Raw genomic sequence first — 20,698 nt, 5'->3', positions numbered from 1 at the left:
AATGTTTCTCTTTGAAGTCACTTTAATTTCAAAAGTTGATTGTTATATGGCTATTTTAAATGAGAAAGCAGTTCCCTATGGTGAACAAATAAAACTTTATGCTAATGGACCATGGTAAAGAATCTGGCCTAAAGTCACATAATAGAGGATATGCTAGGGTCTTGTTCTGATAGGATGATGTAAGTTTTGCCACAAATTGAAAATTTTCTATTTCTACTTCAGCTTCCCTATACAGTTATAAATAGAAAAGGGAGCTATATGGTATTTGTGTAATTTTTATAAGTACTACCCCAATCTCTGCAGTTTTAAGGCAGAAGTGATTAATTATAGTTGGTTTTAGACTATTTTGGTTAAGTAACTACAAATGAGAGAAGCCTTCTTCCATCTAGATCCTGCTGCATTGTTTTGCATAGGATAATATTACAGTTAAGATATATATCCTAGTTAGCTGACTATGAGAGATTTTTACAGTATAGGCTGAAAGTGATAATATCAATTTGAATTGATAATGAGAATAATGAGTGAGAGAGTTAAGATTACTGTGTTTTAGAACCCATTATCAATAACAATCTAATTAGCTTTTCCTAGGCTGTTTCCCTACTTATAAAATGGGTTAATCATACCTTTATTATTTATCACACAGGGATAATCCTGGTAGAGAATGTGTGTGTTAAAAATGGCACAAAGACAAAATCCTCTTTCTGATGGAATTGCTACTAAGCCTAGACTTGCCACATTTTGAGCAATGGAACAGATAAACTTAGCCAAGTCTAAATAAAACCCAAGGTTTTCAAAGGGAAGGGAGATGAGGGAACTGGGAAGAGAAACACCTTGAATGTATATATTATTTGAATTCCTGGATCCAGCCATACCTGAATCTATCCCTGAAAGTTTCAGTTAAGTCACCTAATAAGTTGTTTTCTTAAATTAAGCCCTCCTCCACTCCATCCCCAAAAAAGAAAAGAATGGCACAAAGTTCACCAGGCTATACAAATACTAGATCTTACCTTTCTTTTTTTCACTATTCCATTTTTAGGGTTATCAAATAAGCATGTTAGCATAGAACCACCATACATTTATGTGGCTGCAACATAATTCTGCTTTTTTTCATTTTATTCTACTTTTTTAAAAAGTGGTGTGACAACAATGACATATTAATACAGGCTTGTATGAAAATTCTATGTATGTTTTTAATTAAAACACAAATGTGAAACTGAGGAACATTCAGAGAAAGATTTTCCCTTGGAATTTTCCACAGGCGTATCTGGGTTTGGGGTGGGATGGAATGAAATTTTTTTATCTTATTTATTTATTTTTGAGAGAGAGAGAGAGAGAGAGAGAGAGAGAGAGAACAAGCAGGGGAGGGACAGAGAGAGAGGGAGACAGAGAATCCCAAGCAGGCTCCACACTGTCAGCACAGAACAGCATGCAGGGCTCGAACTAATGAAACCATGAGATCAGGACCTGAACTGAAATCAAGAGTCAGCCACTTAACCAACCGAACCACCCAGGACCACCCCCCCCAGATGGATTGAATTTTATGCTTAAAAATGTGTTGCATAAGTACAGAGGATGGAGCATAAACTAGTTAGGTAGTTATCAGAATTGAGTTAACCCTTCCTAGATTATAGGCAGAAAGACCTGCTGATTGATGAATTAGTTCTATAGACTTCCAAAATGCTGAGTAGCAGAGCAACCTTTTTTACCTTGTAACTCCCACTATCTTGTTATCACTACAACTACAATTTCATGTATTGTGTGAGATTAACTGGAATTTTAAGTCTTAGATCTGTAGATGAGATTTTAGCATCATCATTAGTGTGGCATCCGTTCAGTCATTGCAAATATTCTGATAATAATGCAATGGTAGGTGGTGCAAGCCATCCCTTGACATACAAGCCCTAAATTATCAAGTAATGTAAGGTCTTTACATTCTCCTAAGAAAGAACTAAAAGGATAATGTGTGTTTTCTGACAGGTATTTCATAGAAAAATGTATGATATGCACTGGGATGTACTACTAATCAAGATAAAAAATCCCGTGAAGGATGAAGGAAATGAGAGAGAAATAAATACTTGCTGCTGCTTTAGAGAAAGTTACTCAAACCTTCTCTGTGGGGTGTGTGATAATTTTTTTCACTCTATATTGGCAGTTGTAGTAATGTTTCTCTGAGTAGTAAAAAGGCTCCTACTCTCAAATGAAGCATTTAAGAGGAAAGGAGACCCACTTACCACAATCTTTCTAATCTCTGACACTCTAGACACTTTACAAAAGAACATTTCCACTTTAAAATGGGAATATTAAAGTGCCTATGCATACCTTCCAACATAGTACAAGACATAAAAGGGGAGGACAATTAATGATTGATGAGGATAGGGCAGGAAGTAGTCTATGGAACCCCAAGAGAAAGATGTAGAGCACAATGTGGTGGGAGTTAGTAGAAAAGCCTATAGAGAAATTCTACCTTCTCTCCCTTTAGTTTTTCTTGTCATATCATATACATGGCAAGTAATATATTTGATTTACCTTTTCCAGTCTCCTTACTTGTTCCTATCATCACTTTCTATGCTATTATACAAAATTCTGAAATGACAATCTTAGCCCAAGTGTAACTGTTTTCAGTAAATATTGGCATTCTACCTTAAGCTCATTGGATAAATGTTATTCTAGGTTACCAAATGAGCAGCAAAGAGAGAATATAAGGAAGTTTCAAAGGTCAAGGAAGGCTAGACATTGCTCAAATGGATTTTGAGAGAGTAGATGAGAATATACATATTCATATGTATTTCATAGTATAAGTATATATTAAAATTTCTACATTATAAATATATATTAAATTACACTGTAAGATATAATAAGGGTATTTTTAGCAAAGAAGTGTTAAAATTGTGTCTGCTGCTTTTAGAGTCAAATGACACTTCAGTTACCTTGCTTTTAATTCTTCAGCGGCATCTTCACCAAGAGCTGTATGGATGAGATCATGCATTTTGTATTTTACAATGGTTAGTGTATATTCTCTGACTAAGCTTTCACATTTTTTTTGAACAAAAATGGTTCAGCAGGGAAAAATTTTTAGTACATTTATTTTTTGCATCAAATTTGGGTTTACTTTTTACATGTAGGTTGCACTTAATATCTACTTCTGGTGTGTCAAACATGTAGGCAAAAAAAAGCAAATGTAAAAATTATTCAGAGATTAATATTCCTCTTGGAAAAGCAGTTGCTAGTTTGTTTTCTTTTCCCAAAACAAATACAATGACAGAAACAGAAGTAATGTGTCACTGTGCTCTTGCACTTTATGATGCTATCTCCCTTGAACTTTTTTTTATGATTTTCTTTTATTACTGGAAAGTCAGTTCATGAAGTCTGTTATGTTTTTTTCTAAAACTTAATAGCTTCATATCCTGGATTTGCTTTATCTGTTATCATTAAGATGATGGTGTCAATTCTCAAAAATTTAAGAAACATGCACTGTCAACTGCACCAGTAGCCCCTCACAATGAAATACAGTCATACAAAAGTTAACTAAGGTATAAACATGCAAAAGGGGAAGTCTCCCTGTGATCATAAAATGCTGTTATTTTTTGTTCAGCAGTTCATGTTACTGCTGTTCATGCTAATTAATTAAAGGAGCTGTTGCTATAATGTGCAAATATGGAATCTGAGAAACTCAGAGGGCTTTTAGGTGTGCAAGTGAAGTTAAGTCAATCTGGGTGTGGGTAATCAAATATAATGAAATCACTTGTCAGTGCTAAGCTTGCAAAAACTATGAAGTTTGACTAGGGAGTAAAATGATTATATAACTAGATTTCCAATAGGTTAATAACTAAATGGCCCAACACAGTAAAGAGAAAATATTACTTTGTTAGTTAATGGTACTGCTGTTCAGTCTTAGTTTTTATCAGTGCATTTGTAGTTGTGCTACTTTGTTTTTATCAGCAAAAATGCACTACACAAATGGTACTTGAATGTCATTTGCAAAAGTCATTTATCTGAAGGTGCATTTAATGATACCCATATGTTTATTTTATGTGAAACAGAGATTGGTTGATAAGATGGTTAATGTACTGTCTTATAAGCCCTCAACTGAGTTATGGGAATCTGGGTGGGAGAATGTTAGTTTATATGTTCCACCGAATCCTTCACCTCCAGCAATAGTGGACAGAGCCATCAGAATGAGTATGTATTCATTGTTTGATCACCTTAAAATATTCAGAAGAAGCTGCTGTAATAGACTGCTAAAATAAGGTATACAGAAATCCTTATATCAGAAGGTGGTTTATGCATAGATACCTTGTCTGTCAACCAATATTCAAGGCATAAAAGACATGAAATAACTAAGCTAAAGAGATTTAGAATACATATAAGAAACTTACTGTAAAGTATCTTTGTACTAAATTTTATGTGAAAATTATCATAAAACTTTATAAGACTGTATTACTTTTAAAGATGACCAACTAACATTCTTCCAACTCCTCTTTAAATTCTCTTGAGGATCTATCCCTTTGGAACTAATTTAATTTCAAAAGTGAGAGCACTAGGTGATTGATATATTTCTATCCAGCAGAGCTATTGACAACAGAAAGAGAAAAGACTTCACTGATGTTGGAATTCTTTGCTGTGATAAAGATGAGTTTTGGAAACGGAATTTGATTGGCATGCATGAATTGACCCTCATAAGCAATATTAGGAAATAATCTTCCAAGGTAAAAAATGGGTAATTGAGAGAAATGGAAAGATGAAGTCAGGATCAAAGTAAGTCACAAAAGATAAAAACTATGACACACAAGAGCAAAACTATTAGAAAGAATGAAAAAATAATGGCTAAGTTTGTATTTTATGTTTTCCAGGTGTTATACATTTTCTGAAGTTCATATATACATATAAAAGTAATTTTTGAATTCTGAGCATTTTAAATAATAACTAATATTATCAGGATTTACAGGTAATTGTTTGAATTGACTGATTTTGTGAACTGCACCTTAAGATAGGTCTAATAATATTTTCAGGCATCTATTCCCCTGGCTAATATTTTTTTTTGCTCAAAAATAAACTTATTTTAGATATTAAATCATGATTCTACTGTCATATTAACATGAAGTATTCACTCTAGTTTTCCATAAATTGATGACGGGAACTTTATCATTTACAGTGCTTAAATGCTATGCTGAGATAAGAATGTGTACTTTTCCATTTTTATCACATTTATCAAGAATATTATATAATATAACCTAAATGGTTGACATTCAATAAGTAATTTCTAACACACCTTCCTTTGCCATATATTGATAATATTAACCAAAAATATTAGACAAGTTGATCTGTAATTAGAAAAATATAATAAAAGTTAATTCCATTGCTTTAAAATAAATTCTATCTTTAACCCTTTTAAAGGTACACTAATTTACTCATGTTTATCCAGCAAAAAGTAGAACTTTTAAAAGTATGCTCAATGAAAATAAATATTAAATGTTCTCTCCCCTAATCACAAATTAATATGCAAATGCCATCCTTTGCAAACTTTGTTAAAGTAAAAAAAAAATGAGCCAAATGGAAGGCTTTTGATTTATATTATCCAATTGACCTCCCATGAGTAAGATATCTGTTTTTTGTTGCATGGAAATGAAATAACTTTAGGATAGTTCAAAAGCTTGTATTAATTCAGAGTTGGGAAAGATGTTACTGTTGCAAATTAAAGGCATCATATACATTAAACAAACAGCAATTATCTGAAAATATAGGATTAAAAGATAATAAAGATAGAACCCTCTGATGGTATGTTTGGTTTACCCCCTCCAGTTCCAAAACTGACCTTAGATGCCACTCAAAGAGGGGGGCACAATCAAGCTCAATGTTCCCTAAAGACTGGGTTTATACTGATTAAGAAGGCATCAGATGCTTCAGGCTTATTAAACCCTACCTTGGCCCTGATATGTGGGAGCAACCTCAGTTAGTGGTAGCTTACAACTAGTGGGGTTTTCTTCATAAATTTAACTGTGGCAAGTTGGACAAACACTGAGTCCCATCCAAATTGGCTTTGGTCACATAGACACAGCCTTTAAGTTAAAGGAAGAAAGCAGGCAAACAAAAGAGGGATAAGAAACAGCAAAAATTTCACTGAATGAAATAAACATTCATGCTTTCACAATTAGCAAACTTAAGGTATTTATTAGGTCTACCCAACTGCAGCAGAATCAGGCATTACCAGAAGATCCATGAGCTCTGACATTCTTTATTTTGTAAAAAATGATGGGCAACTCTACATGAATGAAGGTTTCTAAATTTCCTGAAGCTGCCAGATAAATGGTGACCCTCAAATGTATTTGTCAGTCACATCCAGTTTGTTGCCTTCTTGTAGATCTATTCGTTACACAGTGAAAAGGCAGTGATTAGTCAAACCTCTAGCAAGCAACATATCCATGGTTGTCTTCCTTTCTGAAGTTAAGAAATAATTTTCTCATGGAGATGCCTTTTCTTTTTTATTTGAGTGAGAAATTTCTTCACATTAAACATGAAAGTAAATGTAATCTACATCCAAAGGGCTAGAAAACTCCATTAGAATCATACTGGAAAAACTCCAGTGGTTAAATTCGGTTTTTATTTTTAGATAATTTTGCACTCCAGTGAAAATCTATATTGACTTGTTTTATATATTTTCTTACTACTAAGTATTTTAAAATTTTTAAAGGATCTAAGCATTTATTGGAATCCTGAAAATCATGAGTAACAAGTTGTAGTCTTATTTCCATATTTAGACAGTTTCTAGTTATCTAAATTTAGCATCAGAATTTAAAGATTGATAAAAAATGTTGTCTAGAACACTTTAAAAATATTGATAGTTTGTTATTTTTCTAATTGTGGTTTTTACAAACAGCAGTGATATTTTTAAAGTATACTATTGTACACTTCAGAAAGGTAAATTATATTCACATTTATGCATTTTTAGAATATGCCTAACACATAAATATACACCCTTTTAACAGCTAAACATACAAGAAATTTGCTCACATTGTATATGTAAAATTATTAGCCCCTATATATATAATCTCAAAAAACACATGAATACTTCTGCCTCTGCCATAAAGTAAGAATTAAACTTATTTCTTTTACTTATATAAAGAATATCAATATAGGAGCTCATGCCCACTTCATATCAGGCAGTTATAGAGAGAAGTATGCTGTTTACTGTACCTTGAATAGAGGTACTATCATGAGAAGTCCCATTTTTTTCTATTTCAATATCTGGAATTCCAGTATCTGAAAGAAGTGACATTTAACATTAAGGCACAATTCTGTTTTTTCTGATTCCGTTTAAAGTGAAACCAGTACTTTGGTCCTATAGATAACACAAGACCTTGGAACGCATTTTTGTTTTTGTTTTTGTATGTCTATTTCTTTGTAGTGGTAAAAGGGAGGATTATAAACTGCAGCAGAATTCTACAATTTGGCATATATTTTAAAATATATAGTAAATACTTTTTTATTTCATTCTCTAGAGATAATTCTCATGAAAATAATCTGTCCATAAAAATCCCCTCAGACTATCAAGTAACATGCCATGGCTGTGGAATAAGATTGCATAAGTGGAAGTGCCCCATCTTATGGTATATTTTTCATTTGTGAAATGCTGTAGATAATAAGATTATTTCTATGTTAAGTGTACTGAACACCAAAACACAAATTGTGGTTTGTGGTCTTTATGCAGTACTGGCTATAAGAGCAAAGGGACACATGAATTGTTTTTGAAAAAATTCAAGAAAGAGAAATAAGAGTTAGGTTTTTATTTTTAATTTTAAATATGAGATGTGATTATCTAAAAGTTATCCATATCCATAAAGTATATAATTATATGAGCATTTGTGTATATATACATTTTCCTGGACACCCTTGGGTAATGTGATAACAGATCCCAGCGTATCACCCAATGCCATCAAAGATTAATGTGAGAAGAAAATGATTTGAATACAAGGTACCCATCATGCTGTAGAAACAGCTGTTTTTCCTTTATACTTTTACTTTATACTATACAGCTTTATAGAAAAGCTAAACCTAAATGGAGTTTACTTATGGGTGGATCTTAAATATGTAAAAAAAAAAAAAGTCAAACCATTTCAGAGTAAGTTCAGGGCCTCAAATAATAATAATGAGTACACAGAACATATGTCCCATTGCTATTCAAGAAATGTTCCTTTTAAAATCTTTGATAAGCAAGGATTCTGGCTCCCACTAAGATGCCCCATTGTGTGAGATATTATTTATTCTTTCTTTACTGTGTCTCAATGAGGCATGGTTAGCATGAGCTAAAATAATCTAGCACTATATTTGTACTGATTGTGAGCACAATGATCCAAGACAGTCACAGTAAAAAGGGAATTGAACTTTTGGAAAGAAAGAATATGACTGACGTTTGTACAAAATTCTTTATTAATTTTTAATATAGGACTCTGAAGCACTCTTTTAGTTTTGTGTGTGTGTGTTATACATGTGAATAGAGCATGTATACATGTATGCATAAAATTCTTAGGCTTATACTTGTTACACATATCTATCAGTTAATATACACCTGTGTATTTAACATATCAGTTAAACATACAAGCTGTCAATGAGCTATGAAAGAAGAACCTGAATATTCTATGAGATGAAATGATGTGGGATTTAATAATTGAAAATGTAATAAAAAATTTGGAATTAAGAGATTTCATGACAGAAGCTTCTCTTCTCACAGAATTTCCAGGATGTACTTAGAGCATTCTTTTTCAACCAGGTCCTCCTTAAACCCTCAACATTGATGCAATCTACATTAAAGAAATCAGGATCCTATAATTCATTAAAATAGAGTACACCAAATATCAGCATATTTTAATATGAATGGACCTAAAACACTTACATTTTTTTAATATGAAATTTATTGTCAAATTGGTTTGCACAAACAGGTGCCCTCCTCAATGCCCATCACCCACCCTCCCCTCCCTCCCACCCCCCATCAACCCTCAGTTTATTTCCAGTTTTTAAGAGTCTCTTATGGTTTGGCTTTCTCCCTCTCTAACTTCTTTTTCCCCTTCCCCTCCCCCATGGTCTTTTGTTAAGTTTCTCAGCATCCACATAAGAGTAAAACACATTTTATGTGCAAGGATGTTATCAATATTACTGCTTCTACTGCAAAAGTCAGCAGGATTTCCTGTTATTCCTAGCCTATTTGTATCTCTCAGAGTAGGGATTATTTTGACACATTTAATTAATAACCCAAAGCATTTGGCTTCAAATGGATTTTTTAATGATTCTTGAGCAAAGCCCCTTCCTTCCTTCCTTCCTTCCTTCCTTCCTTCCTTCCTTCCTTCCTTCCTTCCTTCTTCCCTCCCTCCCTCCCTCCTTTCCTCCCTCCTTCCTTCCTTTCTTTTCCTTTTTCTTTTCTTTTCCTTTCCTTTTTATTTTCTTTTCTCTTTCTCTTCCTTCTTTACTTCCTTCCTTCCTTCCTTCCTTCTTCCTATCTTTTTTAAATGAGACATTACCTTTCAACAGCCTCAAGTCACCATCACTAGTAGTGGCTTGCTTAAGTGCTTGTTCCACTTGTTCCCTGCGTTTTGATTCAAATTCCAAGGCTTCCTGCAGTTTTCTCTTGGCTTTTTTCTCCTTCTTCAGACGCTTTTGCATGGTAGCTAAAGCATGAAAAGGTAAATCGTTTGCAAAACTTTGGTAAGTAAAATAAAATACGTTGCCAATTTTTATGTATTATAAACCATAGATACAGATACAGAGAGAGATATTTACTGCATATGATTAGCTTCTTTAGACTCCAATTCTCATTAGACTCAACCAGTGTTCAATCATGTGATTTACTTATTTTTGCTTTCACTTTTCCAGTGTGTATGCTTTATAATACATATACATTTATATGGCAGTGGCACTAACGGTAGAAAATCATTTTCTACTTTCACTAAGTACATGCATTAAATGATAGTATTAAATATTTGATAATTTTTTAGATATAATTTTTGGGATCCTGCAATTATTGGTTCACAGCATGGTTCTAAGCATACCAACCTTCACAGTCTTTCTGAATCAATTTTTAAAAATTAAGATATTGACATTGTGGTGATAGAAAAACATTCAAGAAGCATTACACAAAATTAAAATGTTTATGACATTTAAAAAATTGTTAAAAGTGCTCACATATAATTAAATATTTTTATTAAACTAATTATGATATTAATTTAAGTTTCAATTATATTTATTTCACAGTTCATTGTCTTTCATATAAATGACCTCCAGCACCTTGAAGAGAATCAGTTACCCAAGTAAATTTATGTTCATGTGAGTCAAAAATTCATAAGTCTGAAGTAAAAACAAAATTGGAAAACTTGAAACAATGACGCTGAGGATGTATAGTTTCTGTTATTTTTGATGAAAGATTATTAAGTGAGGCTGAACATAAAAATAGTTTACTATTATAATTATAATAATTCGTATAAAGTATTCAACCAATTATTCAAACCAGCAATCTAGATTTATTCAAATTAACATATAACTTAATGTCCTTGATAACACAAATGTTAGCTTCCAGTAAAATTATTGGTTCAAAAATATGCTATATGTTGATTCCCTTGAAATTTATAATTACATATGGTATAAACAATGTTACAGTGATGACAGATAGAAGCAAAAAAAAATGTTCACTTTTAACTCAGAAGGCTGACCTATAGCCTGCATTGTTTCAACAATGCTAACATATGTGCTAGTTACTACATTCTTTTTTTTTTAATTTTTTAAAATATATTTCTTTAACTTTTTTATTTATTGAGAGACAGAACATGAGCATACGAGGGGCAGAGAGAGGGGCAAGAGACACAAAATCTTAACCAGGCTCCAGGCTGTTAGCACAGAGCCAGATGCAGGGCTCGAACTCACAGAACCATGAAGTCATGATCTGAGCCGAAATCGAAGGCTTAACCAACTGAGCCACCCAGGCACCCCTGGTTGCTACCTTCTTAAAGGGTCTCATGACTGCCTGTAAATCTCACCGACAGTCCATATTGATCTGAATGATAAGAACCAGAGAAATCTTAAAAAAGCAGTTTTATGAGTAGAAATTTGACAGACATTTATGATGTAATACTCCCTGCATGCCCCCTTCCCTTTGAGCATTAAGCATATAATCACCAGCTTCACACAGCAAAAAGTGCAGTTATTTCTGCCCATTGTCCTGTCCCATGCAACTTAAATAAACTTACTAAGTTGCACCATAAAATATCTCAAGAATTTTTTCTTGACTGCCACTCTCAACAATTCCATAGCAACCGCATATTACATTTTAAATTATATCAATAAATGATAATGACTATCATTTATTTAGAACCTACTATGAGCATTTTTCTGGGACTCTGTCTTATTACTTTCTTTAATTGAAAAAAAGATAGTAATAAGGACTATATATATATATATATATATAATTATTATATATAATTGTTATTATAAACAATTATTATATATAATTGTTTTACAAATATACACATATACATACATATATATAGTTATGTAGTTACGCTTCTTTCTATATCCTTGGACAGTTGTCATTTTTAACCATAAGATCAATTTCCCCCCCTCTTTCTTTTCAATCATATGACTTGAGATAAAGCAAGCATTCACCATTTGTCATAAAAAGTTAGTTATCCTGGGTATGAGATATTTAGGGAACTAGAAAAGAACTTACTTGATTTTAAAGCTCATCTACTGTAATAGATGAGGATACTGTTTCATAGAGATGAAGTAGATATTTTTTTCTAAATCAATGAGGATAACAGTAGTTTCATATAATTATGTTAATTCTAGATGTAAAATATTAAAAACAATGCCTAGAACATAGCAGACAGTTGATAAGTATTAGCCAGTAGTAGTAGTAGTAGCAGCAGTAGCAGCAATAGTGACAGTAATGATAGTAGCAGTGGTATTATTATTATATCATAATATGCTACATTAATAAAATACAAATACTTCATAATATGCTTGATAATATATTGAATATTACATCTACCATGCTTATGCCTTTTTAAAAGACAATAGATATGATAGTAATTATAAAGATAGACTTTTAAGAGTCTATGAGAAGTTAGTAAATAGAAATTGTCATGAGCACATACCTAAAAGTTGGAAGCCAATTTTACTCTATGTAGTAGATATACATAAGTCAATTTGACAATGTTATTATGTTTAAGATATAATTATTAGGTTCTTTAGTATAAAAAAATCCTACTAAAAATGTGGTTTTTATGATAGCTAATCATAATAATGTATTTTGCATATCAAATACCAGAAATAAATGATTTTTTCTAAACTTTAAAAAGACAGGTTGGCTTTTGCTAAATAGTATTTAATGACTTTGGCAAGATAATAAGAGGTTTAAGTCTGTTGTTTTTAAGATTTGTATATATGTATGTAAACTCTTCACACAATGTGAGGCTTGAACTTACAACTCTAAGATCAAGTGTCACCTGTTCCTCTAACTGAGCCTCTTTTCCTCATATCTTATTTATTTTTCGAAGAGGTTATTTTTTTTTCTTTTTTGAGACACAGAGAGAGAGAGAGAGAGAGAGAGAGAGAGCACGTGAGCAGGGGATGGGCAGTGAGAGGGAGAGAGAGAGAATCTTAGGCAGGCTCCATGCTCAGCATGGAGTCCCATGTGGGGTTTGATATCATGACCATGAGATCATGACCTGAGCCCAAATCAAGAGTCAGATGCTTAACTAACTGAACAATCCAGGCACCCCAAGAGGTTTAATTCTTTTTAAATGCAGTGACTGACTTTATATTTTGAACTGGAATAATAATTATTCCTAGGTCTTAAGTAAAATATACAATAAGTTTTTAATTACTTGCCAAAATTTTTGGAGTATAATATACTACCTTGGTATAGTGTAAAGTAAGTGGATTTCATTCAACTGGAATTATTCTTCCTTGTTCAGGGAGGCATTATCTACATGTGGGTTTTCTCTCCCTTTCATTGACTTTCCTTCCCATTCTTTAACTATTTTATTTAACTATTACTTTGTGACTCTTCCGTAGAAGAGTAAGTAGAGAACAGAAGAAACTGAATGAAATTCACAATCATCACTTTTGCTGCTGTTTAGTATTTTATGGTAAATATAAGGAAAAGGTGGAGATTATTGGCTGAGTTGAAGTTTTAAATTTTCTCTGGTTTTGGAATAAACTAGTCTCTTTGTCCATATCTGTATATAATTTAATGGATACCCACAGTTAAAAAGTTAATTCTATTTGTGAACATTATTTCTCCATTCTCTCCCTTTTGTCTCCATCCGTACTTATGCTACCCTAGTTCAGTCCTCATCACCATTGCCTGGATGAGAGCAAATTCCTTTTACATACTTTCCTTGTTTCTAGTTTTACTTCAAGCCCCCTCTAATATATTCCCAACACCAAAGTGGTCTAATTGAACACAGACCAAATCATCCCCTTGCTTATCTTTGTCTATTTTCCATCACCTATAGGACAAAATCCAAGTTAATCTTTTGCATGGTTAAAAAATGTCCTTCACAATTTAGCTTCTACACTCATATTTTTTTAAGTTTATTTATTTATTTTGAGAGAGAGAGAGACAGAGAGAGAGAGAGAGAGAGAATGCACACACATATGAGTAGGGGAGGGGCAGAGAGAGAGAGGGAGAGAGAGGAGAGATTCTCTCAAGCAGGCTCTGCACTGTCAGTGCAGAACCCAATGCAGGGTTGATCCCACGAACCCTGAGATCATGACCTGAGCCAAAATCAAGAACCAGACACTTAACAGACTGAGCCACCCAGGTGCCCTAGCTTTTACCCTCATCTTTCTCCATCATTTCCCATCATTCACTTCATAAAATGCAGAGTCACAGTAATAACAAACTGTTTATAATTGCCCTTGTATGAGACTTCTTGCCTTCATGCCTATGCTCTCTGATACCTCTGTCTAGAAACTCCAAATCACTTAGGCACTCTCATGCCCTTTCTTATCCTACTGATCTTCAAGACTCAGCTTCAAGTGTCAGTGTCAGGAAGCCTTCCTTAACCATTCATTCCCCCACCAAGCTGAACTAATTACCCCCTCTCTATATAACCACATATACTGTGCATCCTTGCTCTTGCATTTTGACTTGAAATTAACTGGTTGGTTGTACTAGCCCTCTAAAATGTACAATTATCAAGGACAGGGGCTGAGTTTTATTTATCTGAAATCCCCAGAATCCAGCACTGTCCTTGGCAAAGAGTAAGCATTCCATCTATAAGAATTTATTTGATTATCTATATGCAGGGTATTTTATGAAATTACGAGAAAACTAGGAATATTCATGTTTTCCAAATCTGCAGCTAGCCTGAAGTCGATCTAATTCATTATCTTTTATAATAAAGAGAAATAGTATAAATATCTTACCTTGTGGATTACACACAGTATTTGATTCTTAGCTTATTTTTCAATAGTTCTAAGCTATCCCTGAGAATATTTATACTACTATTGAAAATATTGGGGCACCTGGGTGGCGCAGTCGGTTAAGCGTCCGACTTCAGCCAGGTCACGATCTCGCGGTCCGTGAGTTCGAGCCCCGCGTCAGGCTCTGGGCTGATGGCTCGGAGCCTGGAGCCTGTTTCCGATTCTGTGTTTCCCTCTCTCTCTGCCCCTCCCCCATTCATGCTCTGTCTCTCTCTGTCCCAAAAATAAATTTAAAAAAACGTTGAAAAAAAAATTTAAAAAAAAAAAGAAAATATCTACAACAAGGGGTGCCTGGGTGGCTCAGTTGGTTAAACATCCAGCTGCGGCTTAGGTTAGGCTTAGGTCATGATCTCAGGGCTCCTGGGTTCGAGCCCCGTGTCGGGCTCTGTGCTCACCGCTCAGAACCTGAAGCCTGCTTCATGTTCTATGTCTCCCTCTCTCTCTGCCCCTCCCCTGCTCATGCTATCTCTCTCTGTCTCTCAAAAATAAATAAATATTTAAAAAACTTTAAAAAGAAAAAAAGAAAATATCTGCAACAAAATATTTATTCTGTAATTGAACTTGTTAAACTTACTTCTGCTTTGAAGTTCAACTGCGAGTTGTCTTTCAAGGTTTTCTCTAATTTCTCTCTCTCTATAGAGCTCCATTCGCATTTCCTTTTTTTCTTGTTGAATCTGCTTCTCCTGGATGTGAGCATTATCCAAAGCCACTTTCAGTAGGCCCTGTCAAAGTACGGAAAATGACATGCAGTTCATCTTATCTGTTTTAGTTTCTCAAATATGAAATAATTTATGTAGATGCTAATGTCTTGTATTACATTTATTTTGTTTATAGAAATATTGTTGACCTGAATGTTGGTCAACAGAGTCTCCACAGAGGACAAACTATCAGCAAAAATGAATTGTCCAGGGAATCCAGGAGGTAATGTCTGTCCAGGAGTCAACTGGATCTTGTCCAAGGGTGACTTGATCATTGGAATTTGAAATGGTACCTCTTCTGCAAAACAAAAACAAAAACAAAGACAAACAAACACAAACCCCAAAATTATTATCAGAAGGTTCATGAATTAACAGCTAAAAATTTTCTGTTTCCTTTACTTCTAATAGCATCTTATAAAGATTTTCTTTCTAAAACTAAATGATGGCAAACTCATAATAGGAAGTCATATGTATTGAGAAACCAGCTGCCTGTAGTTTCTCAAAATAAATGTTTCAGTAAATAATCAGTGCAAATGAAGCAACATTTACTGCCAAAGAGGCATGAGACTTGGAGAAAAATTATCATATGTTTATGAATGCCTATAAATTAAATAATCATATCCTTCTTGTAATGCATACACTGATTTTTTTTTCATTTTCAAGTCTATCATCTCCATTCTTTAATAGCTGTACTGAAGTTTAATTTCCATACAATAAAATTCACCTATTTTAAGTGCACACTTCAAAGATTTTTAGTAAATTTACAGAGTTGTGAGACCATCATCACAAATCTATTTAGAACATCTTGGGGCGCCTGGGTGGCGCAGTCGGTTAAGCGTCCGACTTCAGCCAGCTCACGATCTCGCGGTCCGTGAGTTCGAGCCCCGCGTCAGGCTCTGGGCTGATGGCTCGGAGCCTGGAGCCTGTTTCCGATTCTGTGTCTCCCTCTCTCTCTGCCCCTCCCCCGTTCATGCTCTGTCTCTCTCTGTCCCAAAAATAAAATTAAAAACGTTGAAAAAAAAAAATTAAAAAAAAAAAAAAAAGAACATCTTGATCACCCCCAAAATATCCCTCGTGCCCACTTACAGTTAATATCCTTTCCCATCCCCATCCCCTGGCAACAACTAATCTACTTTCTGCCTCTATAGGATTGCCTCTTCTGGATATTTTCCAAATAGAATTATATAATATGTAGTCATTTTGTCTGGCTTCTTTTATCATAATGTTTTCGAGGTTCATTCATGTAGTAGCATGTATCAGTCGTTTCTTCCTTTTTATTGCTGGAAAGTATTCCATTACATGGACATATTGATTTTTGTTTAATTATTCACTAGTTGACATGCTTTTGGATTATTTCCAGTGTTACCTTTTATTTTGAATAATATTACTTATGAAAAAATATCAGTTGTGGTGTGAAAAAAACAATTTATGTCTTTTCTCCTTATTTTTATATTATCTTCTCCCACATTATCCTTACTTTATCAAGATTCTCTCTTAGCTTCAGGTAAAGAGACACCAATAGAATTGTTGTTTAATGAGATGTTTTGGTTCTGGTTCCAGTAGGGACAGAAATATAGATTTATCATACAGTTAAATCTCATTTTTTCAATTGCAAGAAGCCTATACATATAGTGTGCAGAGCTTGAACCACACAGATTTCATAGTCATCATGGTTTGCTGATAGTGTGGAGCTTGATGCCAGGCTCGAACTTAGGAACTGTGGGATCATGACCTGAACCAAAATCAAGAGTCCAAGGCTTAACTGACTGAGCCACTCATGTGTCCCCCTTCTGGAAATTTTTAATGGGACAGCATTATCTCTGAATAAGATGTTTTTATTAGAGATCACTTTTACAATTTTTTTTACAACTTGTAATTTTCTAAAGTCTACAGGGATAAAAAGTGGTAAGCAATTATTTTATAGAATTAACACTATCATATTATTTGAATCCAAAATGTTATAAAAAGCATTTTATTGGTTGTAAATAATCCAATAAAATGTATAAGCTAGCCTGTTCATTTTCTTCTAATACAAGAAGGTATAATGAGCATATTCAGGTTTTTTTCATAACACTTAAAAAATAACATTTTTATTATAAATGCATGATTCATGTGTTTTGTACAACTCCCCTGATGTAAAATTAACCCTGACCCCTTTCCTTCCTTCCTTTCTTCCTCCATTCCTCCCTTCCTTCCTTCCTTCCTTCCTTCCTTCCTTCCTTCCTTCTTTCCTTTCCCACTTGCCTCCTTGCCAGTGGAAGTTTTGGTAGAGGTGAAGTATTCCAGAAGGAGTTAGCACATTATCACAAATTCTGTGATCTGTTTCAACTACAAGGTTTGAATATTTGAAATATGTCATTAAAAAACAATTCTGAAATATCTTTGGCAGCAGCTCTAATGCTTCTAAAGTACATTTCTCAACACCTAACCAAGGAATATTATGTTTGATTTGTATTGCTTAAAGTCTGTATTTAGGTAGCATTTTGTCTTCTGCATGTGATTGCATTAAGTGGATAGAATAACTTCATAATGATTTATTGATAATAACTAGTGAGTTTCTATACCTTTGTATTGATGTCTAAAAATCTTAAAGTATGAATTTATGTAGCCTGAAAGATCTATTTTTACAAAATGAACTGCTACACGGTTAGAACATTGACATCCTACGATTCAGAGATAATATGTTTCCTCTGAATAAATATTTTGCATCAGGGGAAGAGTTATTAAAATTAATGGATTCCTTGTTATGTATCACTCTATGCACATGTAACCTCAGCGGTGAGAATCTGAGGTCCTACAAACAAGATACCCAAAAAAGAAAGCAATATATTCACTATGCATAAAACAAAATTATAATTACATTAAAATTACCAGAAGTCTTATATTTGGAGATGAAAGATATGCTATTAAATTGGCTGAAAGGAAAATTACTATTGACTATGAAGACAGGTTGCATGGTCTATGGTTTGCAATATTGCTCTACAGTAGATTGAAGTTTCAAAATAGCATTATTCTCCTTTAAAGAGATGGACACAGTTGAATTAGGTGTTGCTTGCTGCAGTGAGGATCAAATGCAAAAAGAATCATATTTCATCAGACCTGGTCAACATCAGGAAAATGAATAGAAATATAAGAGGTATGCAGGCAATGATTCATTTTGTTAATCTGGCCCAAGAGAAACACATAGAGACAGCACACAGATCTAAGCTTCTACCAAAAGACAAATAGGACACAGAAGGTGGGAATTGGGATGACAGTGTAGCAGGGGTCACATTGATTTTCAGCAGTAGTTTTCACACAGATGAGACAGCCCTGGACTCTATTTGGCCCATTATTCATATCCTACCTGTCCCACAAGCAATAAATTTCCTAGTCCTAGAAAAGGGCAGTAAAGAAGAAGGATTCTACTTATGACTTCTTATGATTAAGTTTCTGTGCTAACCAAACATGCTTTTTCAGACTAAGGTCACATTGCATGCTAAGGACCATAATGGCCAAAAGCTAGTCAAAGTGTATTATGTTTTGTTGTATATTAGTGAAAAGTGTCAAACCATTTGTCATGGTTTTTTCCCGTTTAAATCATATATTACAAAAATGTGTAATAAATTCGTTGGAAATATATTTCAATCTTGTAATAGGTTTTCACATCTGTATGACATCACCATTTTGCTCAGTTTGAATACATGCACTGTTATGTAGAAATTTATTCAGTAGCCTTGAGAAATCCTAACTGGCAATGAATTACATATGGACAAGTACTAGAACCATAGATTGTCAGTTAAATAAGAGCATCTCTTTGTAAGCCAGGGAGAAAATGTTTTGACTGAGCACTTTAAAAGGCTTGTGTTCAAATTTTATATATTTAAACCTTTATAAACACACATTATGCAATAGTATAAACTAAAAGATAAAGAAAGGAAAACTGCTACCTAGCTGAGGACATAAGCAACCTCTTCATTTACTGAAGCAAAGTGGAGACCACTTTTATTGAGCCTGTTGGTCAAACTTGCCATACTTTGTAATAGCACTTGGGAATCCATTTGCAGAACCAGCTCTTAACTTGAATTTCTTTCTTAGGGCCCAGACGAATAGATGTAAAAAGTTGACAAAAATTTTATTTGTAGAAAAAAAATAAAAAGGCACAGTAAATTCTCAGAATGAAAAAGTCCCCCTAAAAAATAAAGTCAAAGTTTCAAGAGACTTTCTATGTGAACATAGTGCTTATTTTCCCACTTTTTCATGGAGTTCAGTGTTTCCTCTTTCCTCTGGACTGAGGATTTTAATACAGGATAAGAAAATGAACACCACTGGGGTGCCTGGGTGGCTCAGCCAGTTAAATGGCTGATTTCAGCTCAAGTCATGATTTCGAGGTCTGTGAGTTCAAGCCCCACATCGGGCTCTGTGCTGATAGTTCAGAGCCTGGAGCCTGCTTCAGATTCTGTGTCTCCCTCTCTCTCTGCCCCTCCCCTGCTTTCTCTCTGTCTCTGTCTCTCCTTCTCTCAAAAATTATAAACATTAAAAAAATTAATTAAAAAAAAAAAGAAAATAAACACCACTGACTCATTCAGCAGTGGAAAAATGCCGCCACCTGCCATCAGGTGATCAGTTTTTATTCTTTAACAAATAAATTATATTTCACAATTTCATTTGAGTGTTTTCCCCTAAATACATCTATCTCAAAAGACTTTCCTTTGTTGGTGCCATCAGTATTACATTTGGCACAAGCAAGACACCTTCTTCCCTCTTCCAAACTGAAGAACAATAACAAGAAAATGACCAACTGCTGTGTAGTGATGTGACTTCCATTAATATAAAGAAGTGTTCTTTATTAAACAGTGTTCTGAGTTGAATTGTGATTCAAATGTTGCCATCATCAAATATGGAAAACTAAATCTTGATCCTCACATTATTATATTTCTTTAGAGTGATGAAAAAAAAGGTAATACTGACAAATGAAAACAGAAAACTAGCAGCAAAAAAATGAAGGGTTACCAGGCTGAAAAAGTGAGATAAAATACTTCTAAAACTAGTATGGCCTTAGTTTACTCTGGATCTTTGGATTAACAATTTGGCATAACAGATTCCTATATACATTATGAATTAGAAATAAATCATTTTTCAGATAAAATGTCATGCTAATAATAAATATTGTACACAGTGAAGGGTTGGAACAAGTATGATACCCAGTCCCTGTCATTTAGGAGCTGATACATTTTAAATAAATGTCAACAAGTTATAGAAGTAGACAATTAAGTTTAAAATCACGTGACATAGGTTGTTAAGGGCCTCTCATGGGAGAGATTACTGTAGTGTGGATTAAGCACTTAAAATAATCCATTCATTCTCTATCTGAAAAGTGTTCCCACTGTCATCAAAATACAGTCCCATGGACTTCCCCAAGATATTAGGTATGCCAACAATTTCCTTGCTCAAATTAGTGTTGAAAAACCTGTGTTAAACAATGATAAACAATTTTAATTAAAGCAAGGTTTAGCATATAAATTACAGGGTGCTCAGTTAAATTTGAA

General features: G+C 33.8%; 1 protein-coding gene across 1 annotated transcript in view; it reads right to left on the bottom strand.

Moving 5' to 3' along the window:
- The window catches only part of DACH2 (dachshund family transcription factor 2), a 748,066-nt gene that overhangs the window by 7,148 nt on the left and 720,220 nt on the right, over window positions 1–20,698 (bottom strand). Inside the window, exons 9-12 of the mRNA XM_058712506.1 lie at window positions 15,320–15,468; window positions 15,047–15,194; window positions 9,510–9,656; window positions 7,192–7,257 (exon numbers count right to left, since the gene is read on the bottom strand). Of these exons, the coding sequence (XP_058568489.1) occupies window positions 7,192–7,257; window positions 9,510–9,656; window positions 15,047–15,194; window positions 15,320–15,468 (510 nt within the window). The remainder of the gene's footprint in view (window positions 1–7,191; window positions 7,258–9,509; window positions 9,657–15,046; window positions 15,195–15,319; window positions 15,469–20,698) is intronic.

Source organism: Neofelis nebulosa, chromosome X (assembly GCF_028018385.1).
Source record: "Neofelis nebulosa isolate mNeoNeb1 chromosome X, mNeoNeb1.pri, whole genome shotgun sequence".
Lineage (NCBI taxonomy): Eukaryota > Metazoa > Chordata > Mammalia > Carnivora > Felidae > Neofelis > Neofelis nebulosa.
The sequence above is the reverse complement of the archived record's forward strand: the minus strand, read 5'-3'. Positions and strand labels throughout refer to the sequence as shown.